Raw genomic sequence first — 19,645 nt, 5'->3', positions numbered from 1 at the left:
GACTTAACGACAAAAAAATGCCTCAAATTGCATTTGACAGTTTTCATGTGTAAAACATCCAGATTTCACTGAAACACACTCCTCTCCTATGATCCCAAAGAAGCGCTCTGGTGGGAGTATTTAGAAAGGCCTCTCCCACTGTTGGAACTTCCATGCGCTGTTCTCCACTTTGATCTCCAACACAGAGAAATACTGCTTTAACTAGGCTGACAGCTAAAATGGAAGCCATCCCTGAAAGTGGGAACATTCCCCTAGCAAGCAAGGTACAACAGACAGAAGGACTGTTTTCTGTGTCAAAGTTCTGACACATTATTAACTAACTCAGGCCCAGCCAACTCTCCAGATGTGTCATGGAGAACAAGTCTCCCTCTAAGGAGGGATCTAGCTGCTTGATGTCAACCTCTGGCTTGAAAAACACTGACTCCTTTTAAAAAAAAAAAAAAGAAAAACACTTAAGACTTTTTCTATATTGATTACACATTTTGTGCATAATAAAAGTCAACATATAAATTACTGCACCTCTATCCAAGTGATAGTGAAATTTATGGGTGAAAATATACAACCAGAAATAACCAAGAAAACATGTTCTTATCTCCTCCTATTGGGTTTCAACTATAGGAGCCATGGGTATTTCCTTCTAAGTTTCAGTTTCACAATAAAAAGTAGCCACTATAAAGCAATATAAAACAAAAAATATATAAAACATCTATTTCACTACACAAAACAGGGACATTCTGGGTTACTTTTGCTAAGTTAGATGGCTATACAGTCAACAAACATTATTCATTGATTTGGTATTTATGAATTTGTCTACTATCTGAAATCTATTTATCACCCCCAAATCAATACTTGTGGTGATTTTGTAGACACACGCAGAACCTGGTGAAAAACCAGAGTCCCCAACCCCAACATACACTTTCGTAGTTAAGGCTGAACAAGGTGAGGTCATCCATGCTTTTTTGTTTCAGTATTCAGTAAAAAAGTGTCCTTTTCAGAGTCTACTTAGTATCACACTTTGAGGCTTTTCTTTGGTGATTTTGCATTTAAAATGCCCCCTAACATTCTGAAGGAGGTCAGCCCTGGGATTTCTTTGGAGGGAATGATGCTGAAGCTGAGACTCCAGTACTTTGGCCACCTCGTGCGAAGAGTTGACTCATTGGAAAAGACTCTGATGCTGGGAGGGATTGGGGGCAGGAGGAGAAGGGGACGACAGAGGATGAGATGGCTGGATGGCATCACTGACTCAATGGAGGTGGGTCTGAGTGAGCTCCGGGAGTTGGTGATGGACAGGGAGGCCTGGCATGCTGCGATTCATGGGGTTGCAAAGAGTCGGACACGACTGAGCGACTGAACTGAACTGAACTGAGCGTAGTACCAGAGTGCTGTCTTATTATCCTAAGCATGAAAAGGCTATGATGTACCCTAAGGAGAAAATACCTGTGTTAGGTAAGCTTCCATTCTGTATGAGTTACAGGGTCTTCCTTGGCTGCAAGTTCAATGTTAACAAACCAACAATCCACATTAAATAATGTGTCTTGAGGCAGGAATACACATAAAACCAGGTTATGTACCAACCAGCTAACAAAAATGTGTGACCAGCGGCTCGTAGGAACCTGACCCTGTATTTCCCACGGGAGCAACAGTTCAGGATTAGACAATTCAGTGTTTGAGGAGACTAATTAACAGAACTATGTGAATGAGGATCAACTGTAGTTACAAAAGCACAAGATGCTACTTCAGTGAAGGAGAGGAGACACGATTACATACAACACAGAGCTCTTGATGGTCGAGGGCTGAGTAATTCAGTACACTGGATGGCAGTCAAACACACTCACACTTTAAAAGAGATGCAAGTCGAGGCTAAAATGGGCCTGATCTCAGTGTACAACTTTTCATTGTAGATTTAGGTTTTATTTTACTGTTAGCGTTCTCCACCTGCCAAGAGAAGCCTCCTGCAGGAGTGTTTACTCGGGAAACATTTGCAGTAGATTTCAACACTCACCTTTGTTCCCCTAGACTCTGCCCACAGGACCTATTCTGTACAGTAGCCATTTCCATGGACCCGGTGCCTCCAGAAATCTCTAAATCTAGGAAACTTGCTTTTCTGAAACAACATGCCTTTTTTTTTTAACTATCACTTTAACTGTTTTCTTCAGGGCTTCCACCATTAGACCCTCAACTTGAACTGTTCATAAAAGAAAGATCAAAGCCCAATTTTCCACGTTTTGGTGACAGACTTGTCTCAGAGTTGACAGACAGGCATCAAATGTGGGAGCGTCCTGTGAGAGCCACCGGCAGGAAAGTCACAGTCTGAGATTCTCACTTTAGGAGAATGCCTGGCGGGGGTGGGATGCTGGATGCTCAGCAGGGGTTGGGGGACTCCTGCTGTCATCCCAATAAGCAGTGATGAGGCTGCACTGAAGCCACATCAGAGGAGGCGGAGGACAGAAGGAGGCAGCGCGGGTGAGGTAATTTGATATAAGAGCTGATGGATTAAACATACAGAATAACGAATTAGGTTTTCTGCAAATGTGCGTCATATGCCAGGATCACTGTGTTTGTTCTGAGCACACCCGAGTCTCCCACAGTGTACCGTTCAGCTGTTTTTCTCCCAGTTCCCTCAAAGGTGATGCTCGGAGACATTCGTTTAGATAGAGCCCGGCCATCCTAGCACCATCCTCAGGAAATAAGGACCAGCACCTAAAGGCCCCAGGCCTGACTTTAACACAGCAACTCAGAGACCACCGTCTCTCACAACCCACAAGGTATCTGAATTAAGCCAAAAAGAATATCCTCGTGATCCTTGGGTGCCACGACCAACGCCAAAGCACTGAAAGGAACAAACCAACACACGAAATCCTGTCACAAAAGTGGAACCTTAACCGCCAGCCTTGCAAAGGGCTGGTTCTCCCCTCATCGTTGCCGCTCCGCCGATGGAGTTTCGTCTGACAATTTAGTGACTTCATCCGACCTTTCAACATCTCAGCGCCACTAAACCTGCTCGGGAATAAGTGACCTCAGAGGAACCTTCCTAAAAAGGGAACATATTCATTTAAAAGTCTTCATTTTTTCTTCTTTTACTATAAATACGCTCCCAAGAAAAGCATTTTCCTAGGATACATAGAAAAGCACGTGAAACTTCGTTTTAGCTTTTACTGGATGGTCACAGCAATTCTGATAAATTTCCTGACTTACACGATGCACTGACCACTGGAAAGCTTAGTAATTTCCAAATACAAAAGAAAATCATACATAAACACAGACACATAGGCATGGATGGCAGGGATCAGGTCCTCATATCAGCAGACAGACACGCGAGGCATCGAGAAGATGGTACAAAGGCCTGAGGAAGGTGGCAATAAGCCGAGAGTGAAGGTGATGGGTTGGACACCTTGAACTTAAACTCTAAGGCGCCAAACAGAACTCAGTAAGTTAAGAAATTATTAACAGCTGACCCTCAACTTGCCTTCATGTAGTTTATAAATTCCGAATGGAGCACATCTGTTCCATGGGAAAACTGGCCTCTGTCTTCTCCTGAGTTGTCATTGTCACTCACAAGTGAAGGTGCTGGTTGAAATTCCTGATGAAATTCCCCTATTAGGAAAATAAAAAGAGAGAGACAAAGCATGATTTAATAAACAGATGAACAAAAACATAGATGACTCTAAAACACATCATCTAGCTTCCCAATCTTCTCCCCGATCTCTTCTGGAGGTATATGGTGACCCAAGTTTTATCTTCCCTATATGATGTGAGAACAAGGTGAAAAACAGAAAGAAGGGGAATAAAAGTAAAAGAAATAGAAAACCCAAAATCTAATCATCAAGGCCTCTTGATCTAAAGCAGTGGGATGGGGTGGGGTGGGAGGAAGGTCCAAAAGGGAGGGGATATAGGTACACGTATAGCTGATACACGTATAGCTGGTACACGTATAGCTGATAGCTGGTACACGTACAGCTGGTACACGTACAGCTGGTACACATGTAGCTGATACACGTATAGCTGGTACACATATAGCTGATAGCTGGTACACGTACAGCTGGTACACGTACAGCTGGTACACATGTAGCTGGTACACGTATAGCTGGTACACGTATAGCTGATACACGTATAGCTGATTCACTTCGTTGTGCAGCAGGAACTAACATAGCTCTGTAAAACAATTATCCTCCAAATAATAACATTTTAAAAAGTCATGGCCTCTTAATGGCTTAGTTTCATATGAAAGAAATGAAATCTGCTGTAATATTTTTTAAGGAACAGAGAAGAGAAAAATATAAAAGTGGGCTTTTTTGCGCTCCCAGCAACATGTGACAAGTAAGTATTTCAAATTCAAAATTCAGTGAATAGTGTCTGAGCAACTACTAAATAAATGACAGGTATAATGCTAAACATTCTAGGAATTTGAAAAACTGGTGAACATGGTAAGAAAGCGTCGGAAAGGACAAAAATAAGGATCCAAAATCATAACACGAGAAGCGACTATGATGAGGGCCCTATGGAGGGGAAAGTGCTGTCTGTCAGAGCTCATCCAACCGGACTGTGCTCTAGATGCTGCAGGACAGGAGAAAGGAGCAAAGGCGGATCTCTTCCAGCTGCTCTGGACACTGGAAAGAACTAAGTAAGATCACATCACCTTCAAGGATTTCTGCCTGCCTGCTAAGTTGCTTCAGTCGTTTCTGATTCTTTGCGACCCCAACGAGTCCTAGCCTGCCAGGCTCCTCTGTCCATGGGATTCTCCAGGGAAGAATACTGGAGTGGGTCACCATGCCCTCCTCCAGGAGATCTTCCCCACCCAGAGACTGAACCCATGTCTTATGTCTCTTGCATCGGCAGGTGAGTTCTTTACCACTAGTGCCACCTGGGAAGACCTCAAAGACATCCAGCCAGCAAAAAACAGCCACTTATAGAACAAAGGGAACAGTTAGAACTGGATATGGAACAACAGACTGGTTCCAAATTGGAAAGGAATATGTTGAGGCTGTATATTGTCATCCTGCTTATTTGACTTATATGCAGAGTACATCATGTAAAACGCTGGGCTGGAGGAAGCACAAGCTGTAATCAATATTGCTGGGAGAAATATCAGTAACCTCAGATATGCAGATGACACCACTCTTACGGCAGAAAGTGAAGAGGAACTAGACAGCCTCTTGATGAAAGTGCAAGAGGAGAGTGAAAAAACTGGCTTAAAACTCAACATTCAGAAAATTAAGATCATGGCATCCAGTCCCATCACTTCATGGCAAATAGATGGCGAAACAATGGAAACAGTGACAGACTTTCTTTCCTTGGGCTCCAAAATCACTGCAGATGGTGACTGTAACCATGAAATTAAAATATGTTTGTTCCTTGGAAGAAAAGCTATGACAAACCTAGACAGCATATTAAAAAGCAGAGACATTACTTTGCCAACAAATGTCCATCTAGTCAAAGTTATGTTTTTTCCAATGGTCATGTATGGATGTGAGAGCTGGCCCATAAAGAAAGCTGAGTGCCAAAAAATTGATGCTTTTGAACTGTGGTGTTGGAGAAGACTCTTGAGAGTCCCTTGGACTGCAAGGAGATCTAACCAGTCAATCCTAAAGGAAATCACTCCTGAATATTCATTGGAAGGACTGATGCTGAAGCTGAAGCTCCAATCCTTTGGCCACCTGATGCAAAGAACTGACTGAACTGAACCAAACTTCCTCAGCTATAGAATAGAGTGCTTAGAGTATCCATGTCAGAGTTTTGAATTTTAAATGAGATCACCTTCACAGATTAGCCAGTGCCTGGTGCATATGAATGCTCAATAAACAGTAACTACTGTATTACTGTTGCCATATTTCTACATATTTTAAACATAGCATTTGGAACTAAAAACAAGCACTTTCACCAGACTTCCCTGGTGGTCAGTGGCTAGGACTCCATGTCCCCAGTGCAGCAGTCCAGGGTTCGATCCCTGGTAGGGGAAATGGATCCTGATGCCACAAGTAAGAGCTTATATGCCACAACGAAATCCTACACGCCACAATAAAGATGGAAGATCCCCAGGTTTTCAACTAAGACAAGTGCAGCCAAATAACTGGACACATATTGAAAACAAAACAAAACAAGCACTTTCTTCCCATCCTTCCTTCTCAGACCTTGAACTGGGCTAAGGCGATGGCAGGAGTCGTCCTTGATTTGTTCTTCTTCCATGATGTTTGACATTGGCACATTGAGGCTAACCGTGTCTTCATCAGAAGGCTGAAAAGAAACAAGGCACTGTCTGATTCAAGGGAGAAGCGTTATCAAGGCAGATTAAGAGAATGTTTTGTGATCAAAAAAAAAAAGTACTGTGATTCCCACAAACATAGTACTGATTAAAAGAGACCAAAGGGCAATGCCACTGAAATATAAATTCAAAGATGGGCAAAATTAATCTATGGTGTTTGAAGTCTGGATAGTGGCTGCTCTTGGGTTGCGGGGTGGGTGCATGAGGGGGTCTTCCTGGGTGGCTGGTACAGTTTTGTTTCTCTAACCAGGAACTGTTTGTGTGAGTGTGCTCACTTGTTCAAAATTCGTCAAGCTAACGCACACACACTTCTCTGTACGTACATTTTGATCTGAAATTTTTTCAGGGACCTAATGATATTTTCTAATCTAAGAGTCAGGACACTGAGAAGGACTGGATAACACCTGATAGAGTAAAGAAATAACTGGAAATCCACTACCAAGCTAGCCCTAAGTCTAATCGATTGCTATCATAGTAATGGTGCTCTGAGATCTGACAACAACACTGATTTACCAAAAGTACATTAATAAGGTTTCATGGGGCCAAATACAGAGGGCAGGCAGCCAGCCCCTGAAACATCTCATTTATTTACAGTGCATCTTACACACAACATCAAGCTTCAGTTTATTTCCCTGTTTAGGTAGAGGAAGCTGTTTTAAATATATAAGAAGCTGCTTTAAATATAGTACTTAAAAGGAACATGGGTTCTGTGCAGTTTTCAGAATAATGCTTCTATTTAGTAATCAGACTTAGTTCTCCCTTGGGGTTGTGTTTCCCACACTAACTGATGAGGCTTGTTCAGATAATCTATGATTCTGTCACACGTGAAATATGAAGCCTCACGTCTCCGCTTTAGCTTCACTATTTCGTGAAAAGCTTTTCCAATCACAGGGATCAGGAACCCCCACAAGTTCAGGTGACTGTGGCTTGCTCCTAAACTCCCGAGGCTGTGACTTGTACCACATCGTGTTCATCTTACTTTTGGACACACGCACAGACTGTTCAGAAACTGGCAGGAAACAAATGTGCATTTCATTCATTACCCAGCTCCTTACTGGGCCTCACATTTGCTTTCTGCTTGTTTATCTGAGTGATAAATGCTAAATCCATCTGAGTGACAAATGTTGAAATTAATCGGACAATGGCAACAGCCAAAGAGGGGATGAGGTGTGAATTCTGAGCCTCACAAGGAGATGTTGAGCAGGGAGCAAGACTGACTGACCACAGATGGTAACATATTCGCCAAATAAAGTGAAAAGAGAAAGTTGCATGGAATAATTCAGAACCTTTATCCGTGTAAAACACACATTTCTTAGAGGTGTTCTCAGGTAACGAGACTACAATGTGCAATAAACAGGAATACAAAAACCCAAAGGGAAATGTGCACACTTCATTCTACTGAACATAATCCTTTCTGCAGTCCCTCCTTCTAACCCTCCTCCCACCTTTAAAAACTTCGCAAAATTTCAAGATATGCATCTAGTTTAAAAGGAGAAAATAAACCCTTGGCCTCCTTTTAGAATATTAGCATCCTACTTATACTAAGTGGGAACAAAAGGATAATGAAGTTCTTTGTTTAATGTTTTATTAATGAACTTAATTATCCTTAGAAGACAGACAAAGGATAAAGCAGAGCCTGTTTTAATTTAATAGAAAATAAGGTCGGGTGAGTAATTTCTGAAACAATGGGCTATTTCAGGGGACTTATGAGTTTTAATACAGCTAAGGGAGTTGAATTAAATAAAACTTACAAAGCAATGTGTTGAGTATTTTTTCCCCCAGGGAACCACAGTAAATTACTCATGTAGGTTCATGAGGGTAATTTCATTTTATTGATATTGGCCTTCTTTTTCTGCCTATAAACTCTTCTTCCTTTTGAAATATGCTATATGAAAAATATTAAGGTATACTAATTTTTAATATATTGCCTTATGAAATATTTTGTGGGAAATAAATTTAAACATCTTAGCTACATATTAAATCTCAAATGCCTAAAGAGAACAGGGAAAAGGCAATTTTCCTGGATTTATATGTACAAAGAGTAAAAATTCAGATTTATTAGAGTAATTGAGCTATTAATCACATCTTAAAAGAGTATTATCAGTCACTAAATCATATTTGACTCTTTGCGATCCCACAGACTGTAGCCCACCAGGCTCCTCCATCCATGGAATTCTCCAGGCAAGAATACTGGAGTGGGTGGCCATTTCCTTCTCCAGGGGATCTTCCTGACCCCGGAATCAAACCCATTTCTCCTGCATCGGCAGGCTATTCTTTATCACTGAGCCACCAGGGAAGCCCTTAAAAGAGTATTACAATGTTTCAGAATTCAATAATCACAAAAACTCAGTGTGTGAGTGGGTATGTATCTGTCGCTCAGTCCAACTCCGTAAGTTCCCTCAAAAAGGGAAGGCATCATGATGTGTGTGTGTGCGCGCACGTGTGTGTGTGTGTGCGCGCGTGTGTGTGTGTGTGTGAAGGGGTCATGACACATCCATCCCTACCCCAGCTGTCCCTCTTAGCTCTGCTGGTCAAGAAACCTCACGTAATGATTTATTAGTGAAAGAGTTTGGGAACCTAACAAACTACATATAATAAATGTTCTAAATGAGTTATTTATAATCACTTTACAAAGCTCTAGTGTGGGAGGCCTCTTAAGTCACAAATCACCAAACTTTTATCCAATATTATCTGAAAAGAACACAATCTAAGAATTTCCGAAAAACAAATATTGCTGTAAAAATTATGGCTACTCAAAAATGCATTTCCTGTGGGGAACATGCAATGTACATTTGATTGCTTAACATTTATGCAGGCATATTAACAGCTTTTTCCTAAGTTACTCTGTCATTTAAAAACAAACACTGATATTTATAAAAATACTTCCTGAGTACTTGCACACCACTTAGTCATTTTATAATATTTATTAAGCATGCAAGAATATTCTAGATAATGTAAGGGGGGTGGGAGGAGGGGAAGGAAACAGGGACTCATTCTTGAGACATTTACAAAATATTAAAGATGCAGAAAAAGCTAACAACAGTTAATATGTACAGAACACTTGGAAAATTTCAAATAACTTTCACAGACACTGTCACATGTTCTCAGGCAACTGCCTTTATCCAAGAGTCCAGTGAATGCAAGTAGATGTACCTAGAGGCACAGAAAGGAAAGAATCTGACCCCAAACTTCACCTCTGTGGCAGACAATCGCTTGTCTCCGTTATCACTCCCAACGCCCGAATCAGAATCCTTCTTGCTGGGTTATACGCCATCGATATTGAATTCATTTAGAAAAGAATCAAAATGACAAAGTTCAGAACAACATACATGAACTCATATCAAAATGACTTTGCTTTATAAATTTTTATTATTATCCAAAGGCAACAAATCAGTTGAATATTAAAGGATATTAAGACAAGGCTCAACTTGGGCTTCCCTCACAGCTCAGTTGGTAAAGAATCTGCCTGCAATGCAGGAGACTCGGGTTCAATCCCTGGGTCGGGAAGATCCCCTGGAGAAGGAAATGGCAACCCACTCCAGTATTCTTGCCTGGAAAATCCCACGGACAGAGGAGCCTGGCAGGCTACAGTCCGCTGGGTTACAAGAGTCGGACATGACTTAGCAACTAAACCACCACCACCAAGACAAGGCCCTAATGAAAATCAGATACTTGAATGGTTTGTTGGACAATTTTTTTATTTAATTAATTAAAATGTATTTTTGGCCTCACCACCAACACATGAGATCTTAGTTCCCTGACTAGGGATTGAACCAGCAACTCCTGCATTGGAAGAGCAGAGTCTTACCATTGGACCACAAGGGAAGTCCCTGTAATGTCTAAAATAGAATGTAAAATAAACTCCTTGTGTCCAGAGTTTCATGGATTTACATTCTACCTGAGTGGCCCGTTTTTTTAAATCCGGTAACAAATTTTCTCATTTTATTAATTCTAGCATATAAAAAAGCAAAATCTGTCAGTTGCTCTTACCTCTTATGTTATGAAAAAGTCCTAACTTTCAGTAATTCTGTAAACTTTGATCCAGTGACTAAATAAATTTGATAGTATGTTTAAAACAATAAAATAATGAATACTTCTTTTAAGCATTATATAAATGTACCATTAAGGTAGGCTGAGATCTTAAGTCACTGTATTTACTTTTTAGTAAAAAGTTCAGGAAATATTTCTGCAATTAATACATCTCAAGATGGCAATGACGACCCTGTATGCAAGACAGGAAAAAAGACACAGCTGTGTATAACAGACTTTTGGACTCAGAGGGAGAGGGAGAGGGTGGGATGATTTGGGAGAATGGCATTCTATCATGTATACTATCATGTAAGAATTGAATCGCCAGTCTATGACACAGGATACAGCATGGTTGGGGCTGGTGCATGGGGATGACCCACAGAAATGTTATGGGAAGGGAGGTGGGAGGGGGGTTCATGTTTGGGAACACATGTAAGAATTAAAGATTTTAAAATTAAAAAAATAAAAAACTAAAAAAAAAAAAAAAAGAATCAAAGAGGTATTACATATATGCCACTTCAGCACAGCACTTCATAAGCACTCAATAAATGTTAGTTCTTATTCACAAAAATAAATAAATAAATAAATAAAAACAATAGTATGTGGAAAAAAAAAACAAAAACAACCTGCATGTCTACAAATGTGTTCAGTGTGAGAATTCTGTTCTCTGAAAATTCAAGGCCCGATTCATGCCACAAAATGGTCAAGGACACACGAAATGACTGTAAAGTTTCCATTCTAAACAGAAAACGTCCAAAACTATGCACAGTGCATTTTTAAAAGACTATTAAAAAAATAAAGCCTGCACTGTTTCTTAACAATGTTCCAGAAGCACAGTAAAAATTAACTTAGAAAACCATGTCTCAGTTTGATACATTTGTTCACACTGAACATTTATATTATAGATCTTATTTATAAGGCTATACATAAACAGGTGTGTATATACATATGCACACACACATAGGCAGCACTCAAGAAGGACTGATTATTGAATTAGGAGAGGGTAGATGAGATTCAAAGATGACAAAATATTATCAACATTATCAATTTTCCCTTTCTTATTCCAAAAGTGGCTGAGACTCTGATGTATAAAACTGTACTGGTTGAGTGAAACAGAAGAATCTGAGGGGTTATTTACTGGGAGTGTGTTGGGCTAAGCAGATTATAAATGGGGCTTCCACTGAGGGCTGTCATACTCACCCGTCTTCCACGTGCTGGTGTAAATGTGGCCTTTCCATGGTGTGGAGATAAAGGGAGTCTGTTGTCTTAATCTGGCATGCCTGGATGCTCAGATACTTGAATATGTGCACTTTGCCCTTGGTGCAAATCTAAGGGAAAATTAATAATAAGTAGCTCCTTTTTTAAAGACAAAACAAAATGCAAACATCAGACATCTCACTCCCTATGTCTCAGTTCTTGCATTTTCACTTTAAGTAATATGTTAACAATGATCACCAAATTTGACGTCTCTAAAACACATAAGATTTTTAAGGCAATCATCTCCTCCAAATTCTACCTGAACAGGAAACTGTGCTCAAGAAATTTCTAGTTTCTTGGCACTAAACTGCAAAATTTTAACAGAAATATATTAATGTAAAAATAGTATAAAAAGTATGTATGTCATATGACTGACCTAGAAATGTTCCAATTCTGAAAGCATATACATTTAATTTTGTTCTCACATAGTTTAATATTTGAGCTTGAATCTTATCTCTAAATAACTGACAATCATATTTTAAAATGGTCAAACTCCATTTTTCAGCTAACTTTAAAGACTCTATTACTCCTTTCATAAACTATACACTCCATGAAAAAGTTTCAAACACATGCACAAATGATCAATACAACTGAGTAAGTGAAATAATCAAACATCATAATTCTGGAGCTGCAGTGACCAGAACAGCGAGGCAAATGCTGGTAAACAATCTGATGTCACAGAAGATGACATACTGTAGTCAGATGTACCCGAGGGTTCAGTTTTTAAAAAACTGTGACTGTTTATGATCATGTCTCACACATCAATTCTGCAGAATACATAAAAAAATGGTTCCGCTTAGAGTTGCTTAGGTGCTATTGATAGCAGACCCCACCGCCCCCATCAACAACAACTTTGCTGTGAGACCCCTCACCTGTGCTGGAGGAGACTGCAAAGGGTTATTCTCAAGCAGTAATACTTGCAGCTGTTTCATCTCTCTAAAACAAATGGGAATCACGAGCACTTTATTGCAGGAAAAGTCAAACTTTACCAAGGGAAGATCTACTAGTTCTAAAAGAACAGGAAAAAAAAGGAAAAAAAACTCAGAAAGCAACAAGATTAAGTGGCTAAACATTCAAAAAATTTCTGCTTATCAGGAAATATATCATTTAGCATAATTAAAATCAAGTTGTGCATGAGGAATATACATTATGTTTATATTGCATTGACCAAAAAGTCCGTTTGGGTTTCAGCAAAACTAAAAGACATACTTTTCATTTTCATCAAGAACTTTATTGAACAACATACTCAGTAACCAAACAAACTATTTGGCCAGCTCAATATAACATTTTACTAAAGAAGAGAGGAAAGCTTTCACTGGGGGCCCAAAAGTTTTAATTTATTGTTAGTTCTGATAAGAGCTGCAAACGTTATACATGCACAACATCTATTGTTTAAAAAAGCTTTTTTTTCCAGCAAAACAATCATATAAGTCACACCACACCAAGACATGCTTATGTTTTAACTTCCAACTGTTTTCAAACAGCTTGCTAGCTTATGAATAACATGCTAATTATAACATATCCTTATGTATTCTGTGTATGTGGGTTGGCAGAATCTCAGAATGAGTTACTAGAAATATGTTCATGATTGTTTTAACACCACTTTAAAAAATAAATGCTATCAAATTTGGAATTTTGCAACAGACCCTGTAATTCTGATTTGATTAGGCTTTATTCTACTGCTTTAAAAGAGGTCTTCTGTAGCTCCACAAACAAGACAGAACATTATATTTAGCATAAAATCCCCACCCAGTGGCAGAGCAAACACTCAGTAATTTCAAGCATTCCAACCGACATTGGCAGCTGCAAGAAACGAACTCAAATATATTCCATAGAGCAAAGAGGCTGAGCAATGCCAGACATGTAGGATGACACGGGGCAAATCACTAAGATCCCTGAACGAGAGGCAACACAGGGTTCCTTTCAGAACAGGCCTCACCACGTTTATTATGAAACCTGGTAAGGTCAGGGACTATAAGAAGAAGAGGAACCAAAGGCAGCTACCTTGAGAAAGTATTCCTAATAACACTATCCCTCCACTCCCCCTGTACTGCCTGAGGGTTTTCACATTATTCAGCTAGACTACTTCATGTTCCACCAACAAAAGCTTAGCAACTGATCCCTCTTCTGAAGTCAAGCTGCTCTCGGTGTGGAGGGACATTCCCTCTTCCATACCTTAGTGAATTGCTCTATATTAAAGAAAAGAGTCATGAAACTGAAATGCTGGCACAGTGGAACAGGATCATTGCTCATCAGCTCCCAAACTCAGGTCCATGATAGGCAGGCAGTTGTGTAAGAGAAACCCAGGATGTGTATGTTTTTTTATTGGAATATAGTTGATTTACAAAGTTGTATTAGTTTCAGGTGTACAGCAAAGTGATTCGCTTATACACACATATGTATGTATATATAAGACACTGATGCTGGGAAAAGATTGAAGGCAAAAGGAGAAGGGGGCAGCAGAGGATGAGATGGTTAGATAGCATCGCTGACTCAACGGACATGAATTTGAGCAAAGTCTGGGAGATGGCAGAGGACAGGGGAGCCTGAGATGCTGCAGTCCCTGGGCTCACAAAGAGTCAGAAACGACTTAGTGACTGAACAACTACTATATACGTATGTTTTTTCAGACTCTTTTCCCTTACAGTTTATTACAAGATATTGAATATAGTTGCCTGTGTTATAGAGCAGGGCTTTGTTGTTTACCTATTTTATATATAATAGTGTGTATAAGCTAGTCCCAAACTCCTAATTAATCTTCTGGTAACCCTAAGTTTCTTTTTTATGTCTGTGAGTTTATTTCTGTTCTGTAAATAAATTCATTTGTATCTTCTTTTAGATTCCACATATAAAAATGTTATCATAAGGTATATGTATTTCTCTGTCTGACTTCACTAATCTCTAGGTTCATCCATGGTGCTGGGAATGACATTATTTCATTCTTATTCGTGGCTGAGTAATATTCCATCGTATATATGCACCACATCTTTATCCATCCATCTGTTGATGGAGAGTTAGATTGCTTCCATGTCTTGGCTATAGTAAACAGTGCTGCTGTGAACATTAGGGTGCACAGATCTTTTCTAATCAGAATTTTTGAAATCTAATTCAAGCTGGATGTGTATTTTTTTAAATTGCCCCCAAGGAATTCTCTGCTCAAACCCATCTCTCTGACCAGTAGCAGGATAAGTGATATTCCCCAGGCCTCACTTGGCCCAGCTGCCTTGATGAAGTGCTTGGACAGCAGTGGGAGGTAGGCAGGAGGTAAGCCCTGGGACTGCACAGAATCAAGAAACTTAAAAGGAAGAGCTCTTTCCATTTCCTTTTGTTTCTGAAAACAGAGCTGAGAATTAGGGGGACTATATATAAAAAGAATATCTCTTTGCTGTAACTTCCAGTAATATGAATCCATCTCTCCAGTGGTTGACTCGACTCTCACCAAGTTAGCTTGGCAAATCAGGACGAAGTTTAACCGGACTCTGGCTCTTCAACAAACTGTCACTTAAAATGAAGACTTTTAAGCAAGACTAGAGAGCTAAGCTCATGGAAGATATAGCAGAAGGGGAGAGAAGGTGACTTAAAATAGAAGATGGTTTTTATAATGACTATTCCTGTTAGTGTCTGTTGGGGACACAATTACCATCTTAGTTTAGGAACGCAAGAACCCGACAGTTTCAGAAGGAAATGGAAGAGAAAATGGTAACTCTGCTCAGAAAAGGTCAAAAGAATAGGAAAAGAGGTGGTAAGAAATAACAAAGAACAATGAATCCCACTGCTCTCTGTCCACTGCAAAGAGAAGCAATGAATGACTGCCTTAACACCCTTGTCTGTTCTGGTCCCAGAAAGTACAAAGTCAGTCTCCCTACTGCATTAGGAAAAACACCATAAAACTGATCTGGGCAGTAAGGCCACAAACGTTTCCCCTCCTCCTCAGATTGAAAGTATATAAGGAGGGATACTAAAGAGGAAAAGTAAATGAGTAAACACTAAAGGTCTTTAAATTCACTGCCTCAGAGCATTATCAATGCTCTCTTGTTAACAGAGTTCTCCAGAGTGAAGCAAAAAGACACTTGATATTCAGGAAATTATTTTTTAAAGAAAGATTTTCCAGTAAACTAAAGCTTTAGCTCTTGGTGTTTATTAAAATATGGAACCTGAGAAAACAGAATTATGGAAAGCTTAGGAATTTGTAACCGATCTTTTTAGAAGGAATGCTTTTAAGTTAAGAGAGAGCAAGGAACAGTGTCAGAAACAAATCTCTTGATTTTACAGATGCACTTTCTTCCCTCATGTTTCTATTGCAGAAAACTGTTAAATGATTAAATTTTTATAAAAAGAGTTCAATAATTAGTGATGATTTCTCAATAGTTAACATAAAAGCTTAAGTTTAAATGAAAGTTTTCTTTAATGCTATGAAAGGTTATATGCTTACAGATTTGCTGTCTATGTAACAAGAGTTTTTCCTTTGTACTTGCTCAAATCAAGGAAACAATTTCATCCACTGAAAAGTAGAACTGCATAATGACAAAATGAAACATCACTGTTTTTATGCCAAGTCATCTCAAGTAATAAAGTGATAAATCTTTATGCTTAGTTTCTAATTTTCCTTCTTTAAAATACTAGTCAGGATGAGAAAGGTGAAGATGGAAGATAACACTTAAAGCAGATGACATTTTATAAAGTTCTTTCCCTTTCATGAGCTCCATTTTCTTGCTTTGAATAACGAAGCATTTCAAGCCAAAGATCATGAAACAGGAACAGAATAATAAAAATCAGGCAGTTCTAAAATAGCTGTGTGAGGGTCTGATTAACCAAATGCTGACTGTTTCCAAATATACACTTTAGCTTTGAGGTATATTTGCAAATGTAAATTTGAAATAGGGCATGTCTAGTGTGCTCAAATGAAAAATGACAGAAACCAGTGTCATCTTGGAAAACCAGAGTATGTTCTAGAGAAAGCATTCAACGCCACATTGTTCATCAACTCATCCCTGATTCAGGTCCAAATGAGGATCCCAAAATGTGAAATTCAGATCCAGCACCACCTACAAGGCTGCTTATCAAAGTTCTTAATGGCCTAACACTTCTGAATATATATATCTTTTTAATTTTTTATTTATTTTTATTATATTGAAGTAAAGTTGACTGACAATTTTTTTGTATTGAGTATCTTTTTACTTGAACTTCAACACAACATCGCATCAGAGGGCACAATATGGAAGCCCAGAGATGCGGAGAAACGTTTGCCTGAGTCTAGCTCCTAGGCGGTGCTATCTGTAGGGCTCTGAGTTTCTGCTGTGTCTTTGGGGACTTGAGTCTCTAGAGCCATCCCTGCTCCAGGCTTCAAGAAATTCATCAAAACAACCAGAGCTAGGGGTCCAAATTTCACTTCAGGGAGCACACCCTTGCCTGAAGCATGGATCCAAGACATCCTTGCTCCAGGCCTCAAGAAATTCTTCAAAACCACCAGAGATAGGGGTCCCAACTTCACTTCAGCAGAGGCATACCCTGGCCTGAAGCATGGATCCCAGACACAAGGTGTTTCCTGGATCTGCAGGACCAAGCACAGCAACTGACTGTTGGCTGGACAGTTGAGGACATCAGACGTCCACACCAACAGCAACTCATGTTGCCTCCTGATAGGAGCTGGATTATGTGCCCCCCAAATTCCTATGTTGGAACCGTGACCACCCCCCCCCAAAGTTCCTCAGAATGTAACTGTATTTGGAGGCAGGCAGGGCCTTTAAAGAATAAGTGAGTTAATGGGGTTATTAGGGAAGGAGGGTCCTAACCCAATATGATGGGTGTCCTCACAAGAAGAGGAGGTTAGGACACGCACAGTGGGAAGTCGGCATGAAAACGCAGAGAGAAGATGGCCCCCTGCAAGTCAAGGAGAGAGGCCTCTGAAGAGACAAAACCGACCACCACTACGATCTCAGACCCACAGCTTCCAAACTGCAGGAAAATGCATTTCCATTGTTTAAGTCACTCAGTCCTTGGTACTTTGTTATGGGAATCTGAGCAAATTAAACACACACACACACACACACACACACACACACACACACACGGCTTTATACAGGGGAATGATTTTGTTACTGAAACCCTTGACTAAAATTACAACGTGAATGTAACTTCTCTGTTAGCTACACATGAAATTCAAATTATAATTAATATTAACAGGTACACACAAACATGACTGGATTTACCTTCACAAAGGTTATTAAAAAATAATAAAAGTCTTCTGTTTGATTCATTTTTCCCTCTATTTTTTTTTTTTACCTTGTGGTAAAACTTTAAGGTAATTTCTTCTGACATTCAGTTCTCGTAGGGATTTCAATTGCCCTATCTGCTGAGGCAGGGCTGTGATCTCGTTGCAGCTGACGTCCTGCATCGCAAACAAAAAGAGAAACAATAAAGGCCTTTCACTGGGAAATCAAGCGTTTCAGGGGAAATCTCCTTAAGGAATTTACACATTAGGATAACTATACAGGTACATTTTTATATTGGTCTCCAGGTCCGAGGCCAAGAGAAGCTTAGCACAGAGAAAAAGAAGAAAGTACAATGCTTTAAAAACATCCTCTGGGGAGAGAAAAGGTGAAAAGAGGCATGTTAGTAGCCTTTGGTAGCTACTCTCGGGCTGCTGCGTTTACGTGCTTCAGTCTTACTTAATTCTCACAACAAATCCATGGGACAATATTACTGGCCTAATATGCACAGATCAGAAAAATGAGGCCCAGGGAAGTTCTGTCAATTGTCGAAGGCTTGCAGAGTAAACACTCAGAACCAATTTCCAACCCACTGTTCAGCCTACCTCACCAGAGGCTCACAATTTACAGTGTATAACTATATATAGTAATGCATTGTTTAGATATATTATTTATTTTAAATGTAATTCTTATCAGAAGGCTGAAAACTTTGGACTGGAACATGCTTATAAACATTTACAAGCAAGACTGTGGAGGATGGAGACTATGTCTTCTCTGCCTTGGAAAAAATAGTACTCCACTGGTAATCAACAAAGGTCCATCTAGTCAAAACTATGGTTTTTCCAACAGTTGTGTATGGATGTGAGAATTGGACTATAAAGAAAGCTGAGCACAGATGAATTGACGCTTTTGAACTGTGGTGTTGGAGAAGACTCTTCAGAGTCCCTTGGACTGCAAGGAGATCAAACCAGTCAATCCTAAAGGAAATCAGTCCTGAATATTCATTAGAAGTATTGGTGCTAAAGCTGAAACTCCAATCCTTTGGCCACCTGATTCGAAGAACGGACTCATTGGAAAAGCCCCTGATGCTGGGAAAGACTGAAGGTGGGAGGAAAAGGGGACAACAGAGGATGAGATGGTTGGATGGCATCACCAACGCGACAGACAGGAGTTTGAGTAAGCTCCAGGAGTTGGTGATGGGCAGGGAAGCCTGGTGTGCTGCAGTCCATGGGGTCGCAAAGAGTCAGATACAACTGAGCAACTGAACTAAACTGAATCATTGATTAGAACCACCTCGACATATGCAAAATGGTGGCCATGATATCTTTAATCTTCTATCGTATTATCATCCCTAATCTCACTCTTCCTCTTGTCCCTGGTTGCTCTGCCCTGCTCTCCACCTCCCTCACCCCAGCTACCCCCTTAGTCCAGACCAGCAGTATCTCTCAGCCAGACACTATAATGGTCTCCCGGTTGTCTGCAAGCATCAAGCTCCTCCTTGGATCCATCTTTCACACAGTCAGTGTGAACTTCACTGTGTCATCCACCAGCTCAAACATCTGCAGCAGCTCCTTAGAAACTCTAGGATAAAGTACCAAGCTCAAAACCGCTCAACCGTTCGCCTCCTCCTGTGAGCCCGCGAGCTCCTAGATGGAAGAGACTATTTCTTAGCCACTTTGATCTCCTGGTGCCAAGCAGAATGCCAGGTAGAAAGTACAAGATCAATAAATATTGGATAAAACGTCTTAAGCTGCTTCATGTTGATGCTCCATGATGCTGAGGTTTATTCTGTCTCTGGCTGGGAGCCCAGGAGGCCTCAATATACACACCAAATTTCTTGCAGATCCTGCTTGGTGTCGCAGAACCATAGGTATATTTGGACTACAAATGA

General features: G+C 40.1%; 1 protein-coding gene across 2 annotated transcripts in view; it reads right to left on the bottom strand.

Annotated features, from left to right (window-relative positions):
- Positions 1–19,645, bottom strand: part of LRCH1 (leucine rich repeats and calponin homology domain containing 1) — a 215,353-nt gene that overhangs the window by 51,503 nt on the left and 144,205 nt on the right. For both annotated transcript variants that reach the window (XM_052649958.1, XM_052649957.1), the window contains exons 4-9: positions 17,828–17,933; positions 12,418–12,554; positions 11,489–11,616; positions 9,454–9,517; positions 6,129–6,231; positions 3,467–3,594 (exon numbers count right to left, since the gene is read on the bottom strand). In XM_052649958.1, coding sequence (XP_052505918.1) covers positions 3,467–3,594; positions 6,129–6,231; positions 9,454–9,517; positions 11,489–11,616; positions 12,418–12,554; positions 17,828–17,933 — 666 coding nt within the window. The remainder of the gene's footprint in view (positions 1–3,466; positions 3,595–6,128; positions 6,232–9,453; positions 9,518–11,488; positions 11,617–12,417; positions 12,555–17,827; positions 17,934–19,645) is intronic.

The sequence above is a fragment of the Budorcas taxicolor genome, chromosome 12, assembly GCF_023091745.1.
Source record: "Budorcas taxicolor isolate Tak-1 chromosome 12, Takin1.1, whole genome shotgun sequence".
Lineage (NCBI taxonomy): Eukaryota > Metazoa > Chordata > Mammalia > Artiodactyla > Bovidae > Budorcas > Budorcas taxicolor.
This window is presented reverse-complemented; position numbering and strand designations above follow the sequence as displayed.